This window comes from Corythoichthys intestinalis, chromosome 14, assembly GCF_030265065.1.
Source record: "Corythoichthys intestinalis isolate RoL2023-P3 chromosome 14, ASM3026506v1, whole genome shotgun sequence".
In the NCBI taxonomy this organism is placed as follows: Eukaryota; Metazoa; Chordata; class Actinopteri; order Syngnathiformes; family Syngnathidae; genus Corythoichthys; species Corythoichthys intestinalis.
Window position 1 is genome coordinate 46,998,037 of NC_080408.1, and position 15,884 is coordinate 47,013,920.

Genomic DNA, 15,884 nt, shown 5'->3' on the forward strand with positions numbered 1-15,884 from the left:
TAACTAGCTGCTGATACAGCAATAACAATCCACACAAACGATTAGCATGTATCAGTTAGCCTCCGCACATCATCAACATAAACTTGCCCCGAGTATTTGATACCAGCTCTATGCTTCCTGTGCCAAAATAAAAGCATTTATCACCAAACAAAAGTCAACTGGAGAGAAAATGGCGGACGAGACACACGGAAGTCGGGTACGTCGTAACCCAGGGACTACTTGCATTCATGTTTTTCTGCCTCATGCTCATACAGCGCCACAGCGTCTCACCCTCCCTCCTGGTAAGCGGTGTTGCCAAACTGTCCAACTTGCATTTGATACTTAAAGTTAACGATGATTGACAGTTTTGTAGCTTTGATGTGGCCAGAGAAGCTTGGTAGCTCTCGAATCAAAAGCACAAATGTGTCAATCATCGTTAAACTCTCAATAGTGTGCTGTGGCAACTCATTGTGTAAATGAGAGGCTGTTCTCAGCAGCGTCAGCTGACTTGTCGCCCAATGAAGCATTTAATAAAAACAAGCATTTTTCTACGTTATTCTTGTTTAAAAATAATTCACATTATGAAAGTGGTGGGACAGTAACATGGTTGGAACTTTTGCTAAAAAAACAACTTTTTTTCCGGTACCGGATCGTGACTCGGTATCGGCAGATTCTCAAAATCAGGTGACTCGGACTCAGGAGCAAAAATATGCAATCGGGACATCCCTAATATGTATTACAGCAGGGATGTCATGTGTATTGTCCAATCGGGTTGTTCTGCCTTCATTCATACTGTACATTCAATATCACATGCTTATATTTTGCCATTGGCACCGTCAAACCATAAATTTGTGATTTGTATGATCGAGTGCGTGTACTACTGCACTTGATCGTCGTGTACGCAGTTATATTCGTTCATTCGCCCCCTGCTAGTCAAAATGAATTGGACGTCCTGCACCGTCAATGGCAGCAAATTAGTCAACATACTGTATACAAGTGCTTTCACCCTAAAGTATCCTAATACGTTTTCCGTCAGCTGCAGAGGGAGCTGAATTGCCGACGAGGCGAGGGCACTGAGGACGGCGGCTCCTGCTCTGGCACCCGCTCCCCTCGTTCCCCGCGATCCCCACGCTCCCCGCGGTCCCCCGCCCCCATCCTGGTGCCACCTGTCCGCTCCCTCTCCGACTCGGATGCTGGACAAGTAGGCACTACCTCCGGGAGGCTGAGAAGCCCAACAGAGAGCCCCTTTCTGGATGCACTGTCTCTGGATCCCCTGGCCAGCCTTGAGGTCCCCCCGCCCTGCAGGCTTGAGGGTGAGAAGAGGTTTCCCTGCATGAAGGAGGTAAGGTTTTGGAGGTTTTCGTCAACATTCGCTCCATGACCAATGCGGAAATTTTTGTCTGTTAGGCCCTCAATGTGATTTCCGAGAGAGAAGCTACGGATTTGTACCCCGACGAAGAGATGGGTGGCGGCAGTTTGCTTAGGTAAGCTTGAAGGTCCAACATTCTCAAGCGGTATACAAAAGAAGGGACTCCATGACTAAGGCGGTCTATATTGGGGTGAGTTAAGAACCTGCTAGTTGGGTAATACAGGTGTTCAGGAATCTTTGGGTCTGCAATGACTACAGTATTTTAACTCCAGAAACTACAAGTGTCAAGTGCTAAGGCTGGGCATGTTACTGAACTAAATTGCAAATTCTATTCTCAATTGTTCTGATGGTTTTGTCATAATTTTGTGCGCGCATTCCAACCAGAGCCAAGTCTGTTTGCTCCATGAGCGACTTCCAACGCCTGATGGACAGCTCGCCGTTCCTCCCTGACAAGACGCGCCCCGGTGAGCAAGGCCAAGACGACGTCACCCCACCCCTTTCACCAGATGACCTCAAGTACATTGAGGAGTTCAACAACAAGGGTTGGGATTTCCCGTCATCTGCCGCCGTCCCTACAGAGCCGCGGGGAGCGGAAGCGGACTCCTTCCAAACACCCTCCTGGTTCCTCACCACCAGCGCTAGCCTGACAACCACCAGCACACTTAACAGTCGGGCAGGTGTGGGAGCAGACGCCTATGGGGTCCACATCCTCCACAGCCCCACCAGGCCCGGGCCAGAGTCTGAATCTGACCTGCTTTACACAAAAGGGAGCAAGGCGAGAGGAGACGGGGAGGCGGCCAGCGGGTCAGATGAGGTGTTCGGCAGCGGGAGGTGGCCTTGTGGCCTTCTGGAAACTGGGGGGTTAAGGACTTCTCCGAACCAGTCCCCCATTTGCCCCACAGTGGGCTACGCTTCCTCGCTAGAGCTCCAGCTTTCTCGGAACATGAGCGACGATATGAAAGAAGTGGCCATTTCAGTAAGGAACGCCATCCGCTCCCCGCCGGGGCCCATTGTCCGGGACTCGGCCTCCCAGACCAACGGGTTCACTACGAGGGGCACTCAGACCACGCAGACCATCAGCGTGGGTTTACAAACCGACCTGCTGAGGACACTAACCAGCAGCCCCCACCGCTGCCTTACCCCAAAAGGTAGCGGCACCCCCATCTCGTCCCCATCACGGAATACCCGGAAGGTGCAGTACTCGCCCGTCATCCAGAGTAAGTTTGAGCGACCTTGCTGCTCACCTAAGTACGGCTCACCCAAAGTTCAACGCAAGATGTCTTCGGCCAACAAGGCGGACATACCCAACACCAGCCGGGCCGCCACCCCTACCACCCCGCAAAAGGGCAACAACGAGTCTGCATGGGCCCGCTCCACAACCACGCGGGACAGCCCAGTTCACACGACCATCAACGACGGCCTCTCCAGCCTCTTCAACATCATCGACCACACGCCTGTTGTTTACGACGCCGGCCAAAAGTTTAACAAGTCCCCGAGCCGGTCTCGCCCCACAAATGCCGCCGAGTCCGGCCCTGACCCCAGGAGTGCCAGGGGCCGCTCCCCCAGCCCTGTGCAGTTGATCGTGGAGACGCAAGGGGACCGGAACGCTGAAGTAGTCAGCATTCGGCAGGACCTGTCCGCACCGCCGGGATACACTCTGGCCGAGAACGCCGCCCGCATCCTTAACAAGAAACTGCAGGACGAAAGGAGGATGCAAGCGGGAGGACTGGGAAGCAAGGTGGTTGACCCGGAAAGAGCGCAGCCTGGATGCATGGAGGTAAATCACTTAACATTGTTCCTCGAATGGGGACGTCTCCAATTGATCGTTAAATTTACGGTAACATTAGCTGTGGTTCCATGAAAAGAAAACCATAAAATTCAACAAAGTGTTTTTCGTATATCTTTTTTTCATCTTAAAATTATAACAGACAAAATAGACGGTGCCATCGACGATAATAGACATCTTAATCATGTAGCTCTTTCCATCCTGTGAATTCCCGTTACTTTGTTGCTACTAGAAGTCCAATCTATTTGAACTGGGAAGATTGGATGTCTATCACTGTCAATGGCAGTCAAAGAGTTATTAAAGCATTTTTTAAAAAAATACTCTGATATATGCATAAATGTTCTCTTGTCATCCTCACTCTCCAACACACACATCTTGGCAGTCCAGCGTGCTGACTGCTGAGCTACTGACGACCGCTGAGAGCAGTTGTTTGTAGTTTGATGTTCATTGGAAATTTTAATGGTACAATTCTGTCAGCTACAGCTGCCAGTATTTTACTGCATATTTAACTTGTTTACAGTGTATGAGCTCTGTCTTCACCAATTTTATTTTAATAGGTCTACATTCTTCTGGCTTTCTCATGTTTCAGTACAAAGACATCATGTGATTTGCCGGATACATGTGTCCCTTTAATGGAATTGCTGGAACTTCTCTTGACCAAATAAATGTGTCGGCTCAGCCAAGATATGAAAGGGATCATGCTTACAAATGAGCGTAACGATTCGGGATTAGCGGAAGATTATTTTGGTAAAGTTGCAGATAATCCTCTTAACAAGAATCAATCTTCACCAAAGCAAAAAAAAAGCTTTGCAGTAATTGCAGGCATTCTATCATGAATTCCTGACCTGCATCTTCAGCATTTTTATGGGGAGTCAAACAAGCTTCACTGCTATATGCCAAGACGAAAACTAAAGTAGATTACAATTCATCTTTTTCTATCTGACTTGTGAGCAGTATTGTTTTTGGCAGCGTTTTTAATTTTTGTCTTAGTCTTTTGGACAAAAATACTTATTCATCTTAGTCATGTTTTGGTCACTTCAATATGTGTTAGTTGTGTATTGTTCATTAAAATATTCTACTAGATTTAGTCAACAAATACAATGTTTTCATCTTCAAAAATTCAAGGGCCTGCTGACCTTGACTCGAGATGTTGTGAGTTGGTGGGCTAAATACTTTGAAGACCTCCTCAACTCCACCAACACACCTTCCCATGAGGAAGGAGAGCCCAAGGACTTTGACCTACTATCTTGGGTGTTGATGTTGCTGAGGTGGTTGAAAAGCTCCTTGGTGACAAAGCCCACGGGTTGCATGAGATCCACTCGGAGTTTCTAAAGGCTCTAGATGGTGTGGAGTTGTCTTATATGACACGCCTCTGCAACATTGCTTGGAAATCGGGGACAGTGCCTCTGGATTGGCAGACCGTGATGTTGATCACACTCCTCAGCTCCCATGTAAGGTCAATTCAGGGGTACTGGAGAGGAGGGTCCGTCAGGAAGTTGTATCACAAATTCATGAGGAGCAGTGTGCTTTTTTTCCTGGCTGCAGAACAGTCAATCACCTCTATACCCTTAGCAGGGTTTTTCGTGGGGTCATGGGAGTTGGCCCAACCAATCGACATGTGTTTTGTGGATTTGGAGAAGGCGTTCGACCATGTCCCCCAGGGAGTTCTGTGGGGGGTGATCCGGGACTGTGGGGTACTGGAACCCCTGATATTGGGGATCTGGTCCCTGTATCACCGGTGTCAGAGTTTGCTCCGTGTACCTGGCAGTAAGTCGTATCCGTTTCCAGTGAGGGTTGGACTCCGCCAAGGCTGCCCTATGTCACGGATTCTGTTAATAACTTTTATGGACAGAATATCTAGGAGCAGCTAAGGCTGCTTTGGTGACCTCGGTACTGCATCTCTCCTTTTTGCAGAGGATGTATTTCTATTGGCTTTATCAGGCCGGGATCTTCAACTCTCACTGGACCGAGTGTGAAGCGGTTGGGATCAGAATCAGCATCTCCAAATCTGAGATCATTGTCTTCAGTCTCGAAAAGGTGGAATGCCTTTTCCGGGTCAGGGGTGAGGTCCTTCTCCAAGTGGAGGAGTGTCTCAGGGTCTTGTTCACGTGTGCGTAGAGAAAGGAGTGGTAGAAAAACTGGCGGATCGGTGCGGCGTCTGCATTGGTCCTTCATGGTGAAGAAGGAGCTGAGCTGAAAGGTGAAGCTCTCTATTTACCGGTCGATCCACGTTCCTATCTTCACCTATGGTCAGGAGCTGTGGGTCGTGACCAAAAGAACAAGAATCCTGATACACGCGGCCGAAATGAGTTTCCTCTGAAGGGGTTCCCGGCTCTCCCTTAGAGATGGTGTGAGAAGCTCGGTCATCTGGGAGGGGCTTAGAGTCGAGCCGCTGCTCCTCCGGTTTGAAAGGAGCCAGATGAGGTGGCTCGGGCATTTGATTAGGATGCCTTCCAGACGACTTGTGAGGTGTACTGAGCATGTCTTACTGGGATGAGGCGGCGGGGATGACCCAGGACACCCTGTGGAGACTATGTCTCCCGGCTGGCCTGGGATCGCCTTGGGATTCTCTCGGAAGAGCTGGATGAAGAGGCTGGGGAGAGGGAAGTCTGTACTTCCTTGCTAAAGCTGCTGCCCCCCGCGACCCATCCTCAGATAAGCCGGAGAAAATGGATCAATGGAAAATTCGAAGGTTTTAGTCAAAAAATAAAAACAGGTTTCAAACATTTTGGAATGAACAGCCTAACGTTAATGCTAACGCGAATGCTATGCTAATGCTAAGAGTTACAATAAGTGTGTGATGATCACTCAGCCCAGACCTCTAAAGGCTAAAGCAACATTGCATGAGTTAACCACCAAACGCAAACATAGCTATGATGCAGGCTGACTAATTATACATACAATAAGAAAATGTCACGCCTTATGAACATCTCACAGAAACTACATACAGCATGTCGCTTTTTCGTCTTGTTTTCATCTCGTCAGACAAAAACAGGCGTAGAGAACATTTTTTTCAAATGAAAAAAACAATGCTTGTGAGGCTCTAAAAATGTTTTGTCTCTGACTAAATCCAGCAACTACAGTGATACCTCGACATTCGATCACTTCGACACACAATCCTTTCGACATCCAACGTAAAATTTGACTCGCCATTTGTTTCTACATCCGACGACATGCTCGAAATAGCGAAAGCGCAGCTTTGCTTTCCTGCAAGACGGACGGGAGAAATCACCATGGGTTTCAAGAATGTTAGCGCAGGTGGTGAAAAAAGGAAAAAGGTGAGGCTTACCATTGAAATGAAGATGGAAATGATAGAAAAATACGAGTGTGGTGTGCGCCTCAGTGAATTGGCTTGAAAAGAAGAACGTTTACGATCACGACGGTCCTCCTCCGACCTCCATTCGTCAGTCTTTATAAGTTAAGGTGATAATTATGTTTGAACATTGCCCAAAAAACCGCCAGCTTCGTCAGGTTTATAATCATTTCTTTCAGAACTGTGCAACACAACATGCCTACTATCCGCCACAGTTGAACATGAAAAGTGAAAGTAAAAAGTCCTCTCTCACTCTGTCAAGTCAGCCACACGATGCGTTCAGGTACACCACACAAAACATATTCGCCACATTAGAACCTGATTCTTACATTAGTTCAGGTATTGTTATTATTACTATTATTATATGATCATTCCCATTTTAATTCATAATTTATTTGTTTTGCTCTGTGTAATTGCTATTTGCAATAGTGCCCACAATATCTATTAAAGATTTAGTGTAGGTTTTCGCGATGTGGAATGCAGTAATGGAATTATAATGTATTCTTATGGGAAGATCCTGCTCGATATACGACCATTTTGACTTACAAACAAGGTCCTGGAACGAATTAACTTCGTATGTAAAGGTACCGCTGTATTTGACTTTTTTTTTTCCATTGCAAGCGTCACAATTCGAATTCACCCGACATATCGGCTGGTCGTTCCCGGTTTTTATTCCCAGGTCATCCTCTTGTCCTCCAGCTGGATTTAAACCTTTCCCGGTTTGTCTTTCCCCCCTCTTTGCTCCAGAAGCACACTGTCATACTAACAACTCCGTGGGGACTATAAGTCTCCACCATGTAAGTTTCTCCTTCTCCAAGCCACGCAAACCATCACCCTCCTCATCCTGTTCAGGAATACATTGTCAGTCATTTGAACGCATGCTTTACAGGACAAAGGAAGAATGATGGACCATGCTGCTGTTTTACTGCCATATGAAAAAAATATTGGCTTAAATCCAGTGTTTTACTCTTGTAAAATACTGCATGTATATGCATTTTTGTCTTCAAAAGTATATAAATACTTATAAAATAATAACTATAGATAAATACCAAAATGTGTCAAAACAGGGGATGGGCATGGAGGACCTAAACGCAGGGAAACAAAGGCAGGTAGGCGAGGCAGGGTGGTGGAAACTATTGATTGTTAACAAAAAAAACAAAGTACAAACAAAAACCAAGGGGACCAAACAAAAGCTATCAAAACTTACAATGGCAAGGATCCAAGGAACAACAAGGGCAAGAACATTGACAGGACACATGCTTGGATAGACAATGACCGAACAAGAATAGACAGCCCATGGGAGACTTAAATACAGACATGTGGTAACGAGACAATGAGACACAGGTGATTGATACTAGAGGCAGTGGATTGGTCAAGACACAAGGAGCAGGCCACAACAGGTGAAATCAATTGGTAATCACATGGACAAGGAACACTCGGGAAAAATCCTAACAAAACTCAACTCAGGGCATGACAAAAAGGTGCCCTTCAAAATTGACTAGTTAAATAAAATAATAATTAAGAATATACTGTATATTACAGGTGGTCCCTGGGTTATAAACGAGTTCCGTTCCTAGGCTGGCGATGAAACCCGAATTTCTGCATAAATCGGAATTAACCCTTCAAGTACCACATGATACCCCCGAACCTCAAAATAACTGTCCAAAAACATGTATTATAAGGCATATTAATAAGTTTAAGTAAAAAATAAGATACTGTGAGGTACGTTGTGTTGAATGCTGTTATATTCAATGACTATTCGCGCTTACAAAAAAAACAAAAAAAAAACTATTCGGGCTTTACTCGCGAGTTGGTCGCCTTGCTGAGAGCAAAGGGTGCTGTGGAAAGAGTAGCGAGGCGAGAAAAGGGGGGTATCATGGCCGCTCAGGTCGCCAGCGTCACCTCTCGTTACGCGAGGTCGCCGTCCGAACGCAACAGGATTTGGACTCGCAAGAGGAGTCCGCGCCAGGCATTAAAACAAGGGAGTGGGACCTGCCGTCAGGAACTGCAGGACGGCGATGACGCTGCTGGGAAAGGAGGCGATCCTGATATGGCAATAACTAAGTACTCTTTACGCGACTACAAAAAAAAAAAAGGAAAAAAAAAGGACAGGAGACACAATGGCGGACAAGACACCGGCGTTGTAAAGTCAAAATCACGTAAGTGGGTACGTACTAACCCGGGGACTACATTGGTATGTAAAAGTATCAACCTTTTGGAATTTCTCACATTTCTGCATAAAATCACCATCAAATGTGATCAGATCTTTGTCAAAATCACACAGATGAAAATACAGTGTCTGCTTTAACTAAAACCACCCCAAACATTTATAGGTTTTCATATTTTAATGAGTATAGCATGCAAACAATGACAGAAGGGGGAAAACTAAGTAAGTGAACCCTCTGCCTAAGGAGACTTAAAGAGCAGTAGAAACCAATTTATACCAAACATTTTATGTCAGGTGTGTGGCCAATTACTTGAGTGGTTTAAAGCTGCCCTGCCCACTATAAAACACACACCTGGTAAGAAATGTCTTAATGAGAAGCATTGTCTGATGTGCATCGTGGCTCGGTCAGAAGAGCTGTCTGAAGACCTGCGATCAAGGATTGTTGATTTGTGTAAAGCTGGGTAGGGATACAAAACCATCTCTAAAACTCTGGATGTTTATCAATCGACAGTCAGAGAAGTTGTCTACAAATGGAGAGAGTTTGGCACTGTTGCTTCTAGAGCTGGGAATCTTTGGGCACCTAACGATTCGATTACGATTACGATTCAGAGGCTCCGATTTGATTATAAAACGATTATTGATGCACCCCCCTCCTTTTTTAAAAAACATAACATTTTTTTTTTTTTTTTTTTATAAAGTTTTGTACATTAGTTCCAAAATTGTTCAAAAATACTCTCAGGCTAAACCAAACTATTTCAGTATCAAGTTAACATATAGCAGTAAACAAATATACAAAAATAACATTAAATAAAAAAAACTCCAGTCCCCATTCTGTATCAGCAGCTTTAAACTACATTCAATTAATTTAATGTTGTGAATCAACCGTTAAAGTTGTTAAAATTGCTCCCATTATTCCATAATTTCCCTTTTGTCTACTTTTGACATGTGAAAGTTTTAAAACGATTTTAAAGATAGATTCAAGTCAATATTTTACCGATTTAGGAGTATTTTAGATAAAAAGTTAATTCGGTTTGCTTGGAAGGTTCGCTACAACAGCATTGCAGGGAAGTTTACTGCTTTAAGATGGCGGCCGTTTACTAACGCCCGCATCTAGCTTTTTGCAGATGTGCTGCTACCGCTACCGAGTCAATATTCCATCTAGTCCTATATAAATGATATCTACCGTAACATTATGTAGCTTAGCTGTACTTGTAGCAGCTTTTCGGCAGCAGTCAGGTATGTTGTTGTGTTTTTTTATCTCATGGCATGAGTTGAGCTAGAGCCGTGAGTTGAGCGTTGGCATTACCCGAGGGGCCGGTTAATGAGAAGCATAATGTTTAGCTACTCTCGCTCGGTTCCGTCCCGAAGACCGCGCGGCGCGCTGAGTGTGTTGTACTTCCGCTTTACTTGGCATATTTCAATAATCGGAATTTGGATGTTTGTGAATCGTTCTCGAATCTTCCACGGCCGAATCGCGAATAATCTAAGAATCGGAAATTTTGCACACCTCTAGTTGCTTCCCTTCCAAGGAATGGCCGTCCACCAAAGATGACGCCATGAGTTCGGCGCAGAATACTCAGAGAGGTAAAAAAGAACCCTAGAGTGTGTGCTAAAGACTCCACAGAGGAGGCCACTACGGTCTAAAAAAAACCAACAACATTATTGCTCGTTTAATGTTCGCGAAAAGGCACTTGGACACTCCACCGAAGTTTTGGCAAAATATTTTGTGGATTGATGAAACCAAAGTTGAATTGTTTGGGAGTAACACACACAGCGTCATGTGTGGAGGAAAAATGGAACAGCTTACCAACATCAACACCTCATTCCCACCGTGAAGCATGTTGGAAGGAGCATCATGATTTGGGGCTGTTTTCCACCTCAGGGCCTGGACAACTTGCAATCATTAATGGAATGAATTCAAAACCTGCGGCGGTTTGTCAGACAGGTGAAGTATAAAAGAGGATGGATGCTGCAACAAGACAATGATCCAAAACACAGAAGTAAATCAAATTCAGAATGGTTTCAGAAGAACAAAACACACGTTCAGGAGTGTCAAAGTCCAGACTTGAACCCTATTGAGATGCTGCGGCATCACCTAAAGACAGTGATTCATGCCAGACATCCCAGGAATCTGACTGAACTATAGCAGTTTTGTAGCGAAGTATGGGCAGTGATTAGTCCTGATCGATGTGCCAGAATGATCTGCAGCAACAAGAAGCGTCTGGTTGAAGTCATGGGGTTGGCACAAAATATTAAATATGATGGTTCATTTACTTGTTTTTCCCCCTTCTGTCATTATTGGCATACTAACCTCATTGAAATATGAAAACCTGAAAATGTTTGGGTGGTTTGAGTTGAAGCAGACACTGTTTTTTTATCTGTGTGATTTTGACAAAGATCAGATCACATTTGATGGTGATTTTATGTACAAATGTGAGAAATTCCAAAAGATTTAGTTACTTTTTGATATCACTGTAGCTGTATTTAATACTTTATTTATTACTACTCATTACTTTACTACTTAATTCCTTTCAGGGAACGCCGACACGTTTAAACTTTTATTGGGCAAATGACTATTTTTGATCCGAAAAAATAGTTTAGTTAATTCATTATTATTTTTTTTAATATTGATGACCCGTTTTTTGTTGTTGTTGTTGTCGGTTTTTTTTTTTTGCATTTTTATATGAAAATGGTTAAAAGAAAGTGGGCAATTTCATGAATTTAGGCTCTTTTATTAAAAGATAAATTTTTTAATTAAAAATAATCTTTTTTTCAGATTACTTTTTCATGTAATGCAATTTATGTCATTAAAGATATTTCTCTTTATTCAATCCTCCCAATCATTGATTTATTTCTGAGAAAATGTGACCTTTTTCTCATTAGATTTCTCAGGGGAAAAATCCTTCAACGAAACAATAATATACTCCTTTTTTATGCATGATATTGCTTTATAACAATAACTGCTTTCCATATGTCAATGAATCGTTGCCATTGGTAATCTACAGCGCCCTCTTGAGTTTCACACCACACACAGCATCTTCACGACTAGTTTCAATTCAACCAACTACTGTACACTAATGGTTACATCAATTTTGAAGAAAAAAAAATGCAGTGTGCTCCTATAAATCTTCATGTGAGTCAAACACGCCAAATGAATGTGGGATTCCTTTGGCGTGTTTCTCCACGTTTCATGACAGGTCGTGATGTGCTGTTTCTGAAATGAACATTTTCTCATTTCTTTCATTCATACATTTCAGCCCACAGTTTCTTTCCCAGTTTCAATCCTCACTGTCGCATTAAAAAGCCAATGGAAGAGCCCCATTTTCTCGTCGTCGTTGCGTGTTTGTCATGTAACTGAACACTTGAGTGGTGAAACAAAGTCTACCTTAAGACACAACTTTGTGTTAAGAAAGAATAAAAAATTACTCAAGAAAATGCTTTCATTATCTGCTAAAGAAATAGAGTAACGAGCAAATATTCTGTTTTAAGGTGGATATGTTTTTGCCCTTTTGTGGATCATGTTTGTGTGTTTGAGTGACTTCTTTTGCATGATTTGTATAGTATACGACGTCAGCTTGTAAAATAGAACCTCTTCAATCCCAGCAACTTTTCCAGGAAAATATTGAGTGTTGTTTTTTTTAAAAATAATAATAAGAAAGAAAAGTGACGACAACATGAAAAAAGTTTGATGAGAAACAAAAACGTAATATATATTCTACTTAAAAAAATAAATAAAATAACATATTACCGCATTTTACAGACAATTTGTAACACTTTTTTCATTGTAAAGTGCGACTTATGTACCATAATTTTCGGACTATAAGCCGCTACTTTTTTCCGTTATTTTGAATCCTGCAGCTTATTTGCTGATTTATTTGGGTTAATTAGGTAACACTTTATTTGACAGCAGCGTCATAAGAATGTGATAAGACCGTCATAATTATGACAGTACACTATCATGAACATTACTAAATTCTTATGACAGATGTCATCAAGTGTCATCCGGCAAATTATGTCACTAACTCCATTAATGTCCAGCTCGGATTTTTACATCCATTCGAAAGTGAGATAATTTATCGGATGACACTAAATGACATCTGTTCTAAGCATTCAAAAATGCTCATGACAGTGTCATGTCATAATTATGATTGTCTAATGGCAGTCTTAGGGCACCACTGTCAAATAAAGTGTTACCAAATACTATAACTAGCAATTAATTAAACAATTGGAACAGTAACTGAAGAAATAATTAGAACAGAACATCAATTTTGATTGTTATGTATATCTGCAGCGCTGCAATGCTTGCTAGGAAGCATGCTGGATGACAACAATGTTGGCAGCAGGTGGCAGCAGAGGTTTTCTGTCTACCTCAGAGGAGCAGTGATGGCCAAATGAAGCATCTTGAAGCAATGAAGCTTTGCAGCCAATTGGTTCAACGCTTCATGGTTCTTCATTTGGTCTTATGACGACACTATTATGATGCCGCTGTCAAATAAAGTGTTACCCGTTAATATCTTTTGGTGTGAATATCCCATAATACAGTGAGGACACTTGCGTCTTATAGTCCAGTGCGGCTTATCTATGAACAAATGCTGTTTTCGTGTCAAATTTGGTTGGTGGCGGCTTTATAGTCTGGTGCGTCTTATAGTCCGAAAATTATGGTACTTTTGTTTTTTTTTTCACTCTGACCGCAAACACCCTGTTATTATGTTTTAAAGCTATAGTTATTAGTTAAAAACTGTTAATATGTTACGTTAACAGATGCCTATTTTGCCAATTGCTGTCCATTTAACTATATATTTTTAATGGATTGTTTTTCTTGGTTTCTAATTAAAAAATGTTTTTTCCCCTCTTCATTATGCTATTGCGACTTATACTCAGGTGTGACTTCATAACTACATAATTATATTTAAGAATCATTGTAATAATTAACAATAACATTTTATATTGATTTCTTGTGAAGAAAAAAAACTTTCTTGGAAGACTATAACTGTCTGAAAAAAAAAACAGTTTTTTTTTAAATTATTATTTTCTTTGAATTAAATAGTTGAAACAATTTTTATAACTTTAAAACTATATTGTTTTGAGTATGTATTTTATATAATTAATATCTATATAAGTATTTTTGCAGGGTGAGTAAAAAAACTATCATAATTTTACTTTTGAAAAAATGAGTTCAATTACACATTTGTAATAATTATTTTAAATTGTTTTTAAAATCAACTTTCCTTTCTAGAATGTTCTTTACTGATAAAATAATTCCGAAAAAAAATATATTTTTATATATTTTATATTCTTTTTCTTGACACATATGACTGGTCGTGAACTACACTGTCGTTGTCAGTTAGCGGTGCAAACCAATTTGGTTGTTGACCCTATTTGTCATTGATAGGACCTCCCCCACTCTCTGGTGGTTCCGCCCTTGGAGTGGCACTACCTGCGCCGAGCCCGCCCCCCCAACCGCCGCCCACCCTCGCGCTGGGCCAACCTCTCGCCGCCCCCCTCCTCTCACGCGGCGTCCGGAAGGAGGTTCACCTTCCCACCTCCGGGGCGGTGCAGAAGCATCCCGGCTGGCGACGCGCCAACTTAACGGTCAGCCTCTACCTCTGACGGCACCCCCTCACTCATTCATTCGTTCGCTCTCCAAAATGACTCTAAAGCTCATTGGTCACCTGAGAATCACCAGCTGACCCCTCAGTGGGAATTTGAAGAAAAAAAAAACTTCAAGATGTACTGTAATCATCATCAACAACAAAAAATACAGTAGTACAAATCATCACAAATGTATTTCCATAAAAGGTGCCTCGTCCTTTTGACTTCATTTTTTGTCCATATATTTTTTGGGAGTGTGTGTGTACATTTTTTTACTTGAATATTATATTTCAACCTGCCTCAAGTCATATGCAAGAGTATTAGAGCCACACTGAAAAGAAAAGAGACAAATTATACTTAAAATACAGTATTTAAGGAGGCAGTTTATATTTTGTCGGGGAAAATCACTTGGACTCACTCAAGTATTGGATTCAGAGGGGGGAAAGGTTAATCTAAAAAAAAAAAAAAAACATCTTGGAAAAAAAATACAGTAGACTACGCCAATCCACACACTCACATAACTCGTTTTTTTCTCGAATTGTTTGGTTTTTTTGTTTGAGTTTTTCTTCCTTTCACCCCCTTTCATGACTTATTTTCTCTGTTTTAAACCTCTACCACATAAAATATATGTACGTTTCCCCAAAGAAAAACACTTTCTTGCAATAATCATGCTTTTTTAGAATTATTGATATGCAAATTTACATACCTATAATATTTATATAAATATATTCTGCCCGTTCAGAATATGAATGAATATACAGTGAGGACCAGAAGTATTTGCACCCCTTGTGATTTTGCAAGTTCACCCACTTAGAAAATAGGTAGTGTCAGGAAAACACGGGCAGGCAGGTTGTATGGACCTAAATGCAGGAAAAAGGAGGCGAGGCAGATGAACGGTGCAAAAAAGGGTTCAATTAAAGCCAACGAAAAACAAAGTGCAAAACAAAGGCTTTGAAGTGCAAAACAAAGGCTGTGATGATACAAAGAAAGTACAGAAGCAAACAAAACTGTTACTAACAAAAGACTGGGTATCAAAGAAACTCACTTGGAACCAGAGGTTGCGCTAGACTTTTTCGTTGTCTGTCATTTTGACTGACAGGGTCATAAAAATCCGGTCATAATAATAATAATAATAATTATAATAATAATAATGACATATTCAATAGTATTTAGTTTTCATTCATCTTTAATTAATATTCTGTCCGAACAAGCTTAACAGAGAATCCACACCGCGCCATCACACATCAAGCAGCTGTGCGTTATTAGCGCCTAGCTTGCCTTGAAAACGGCTTTTTAGGAAGGGTCGGACTTGACAAGTCATTAAAAAAAGAAAAAAGGTTTGAGGATAAGCCTGAGAATGATCGGTTCTCTCTTTGCTCCATATAAGCAATATTACAACATTGCTTACACAGCCGAGAGTCGGGGCAAACTGCTCGTATGTGTGTGTGACATGCACGAACAGTGCGTGCATGCTATCGATCCATATACTTTGAATATAAACCTGTACAGGGATTATTTATGCCTGTTATATGTGTCCTCTTTTTAATAAGCAAAATATTATATCCCTGGAATGACGGATGACAGGCAGCATGTGTGATTGTATGGTCATTTGTTTTGATGCTTCTGTGCATGCAGGTCGTCTTGCTCAGCGCATGTCGGACTGCGAATTAGTGCGTAA

General features: G+C 42.0%; 1 protein-coding gene across 7 annotated transcripts in view; it reads left to right on the plus strand.

The window, feature by feature from the left end:
* LOC130929477 (microtubule cross-linking factor 1) overlaps positions 1 to 15,533 on the plus strand; it is a 91,484-nt gene extending 75,951 nt beyond the window's left edge. For 2 of the 7 annotated variants that reach the window (XM_057856629.1, XM_057856631.1), the window contains 4 exons: positions 1,016 to 1,321; positions 1,387 to 1,463; positions 1,733 to 3,125; positions 14,007 to 15,533. In XM_057856629.1, the coding sequence (XP_057712612.1) occupies positions 1,016 to 1,321; positions 1,387 to 1,463; positions 1,733 to 3,125; positions 14,007 to 14,204 (1,974 nt within the window). In that variant the 3' untranslated portion in view covers positions 14,205 to 15,533. Of the gene's footprint in view, positions 1 to 1,015; positions 1,322 to 1,386; positions 1,464 to 1,732; positions 9,286 to 14,006 lie in introns of those variants that run through there. The other 5 variants (XM_057856632.1, XR_009066901.1, XM_057856630.1 and 2 more) reach the window with 5 other exon arrangements.
* Positions 15,534 to 15,884: the final 351 nt, after the last annotated feature.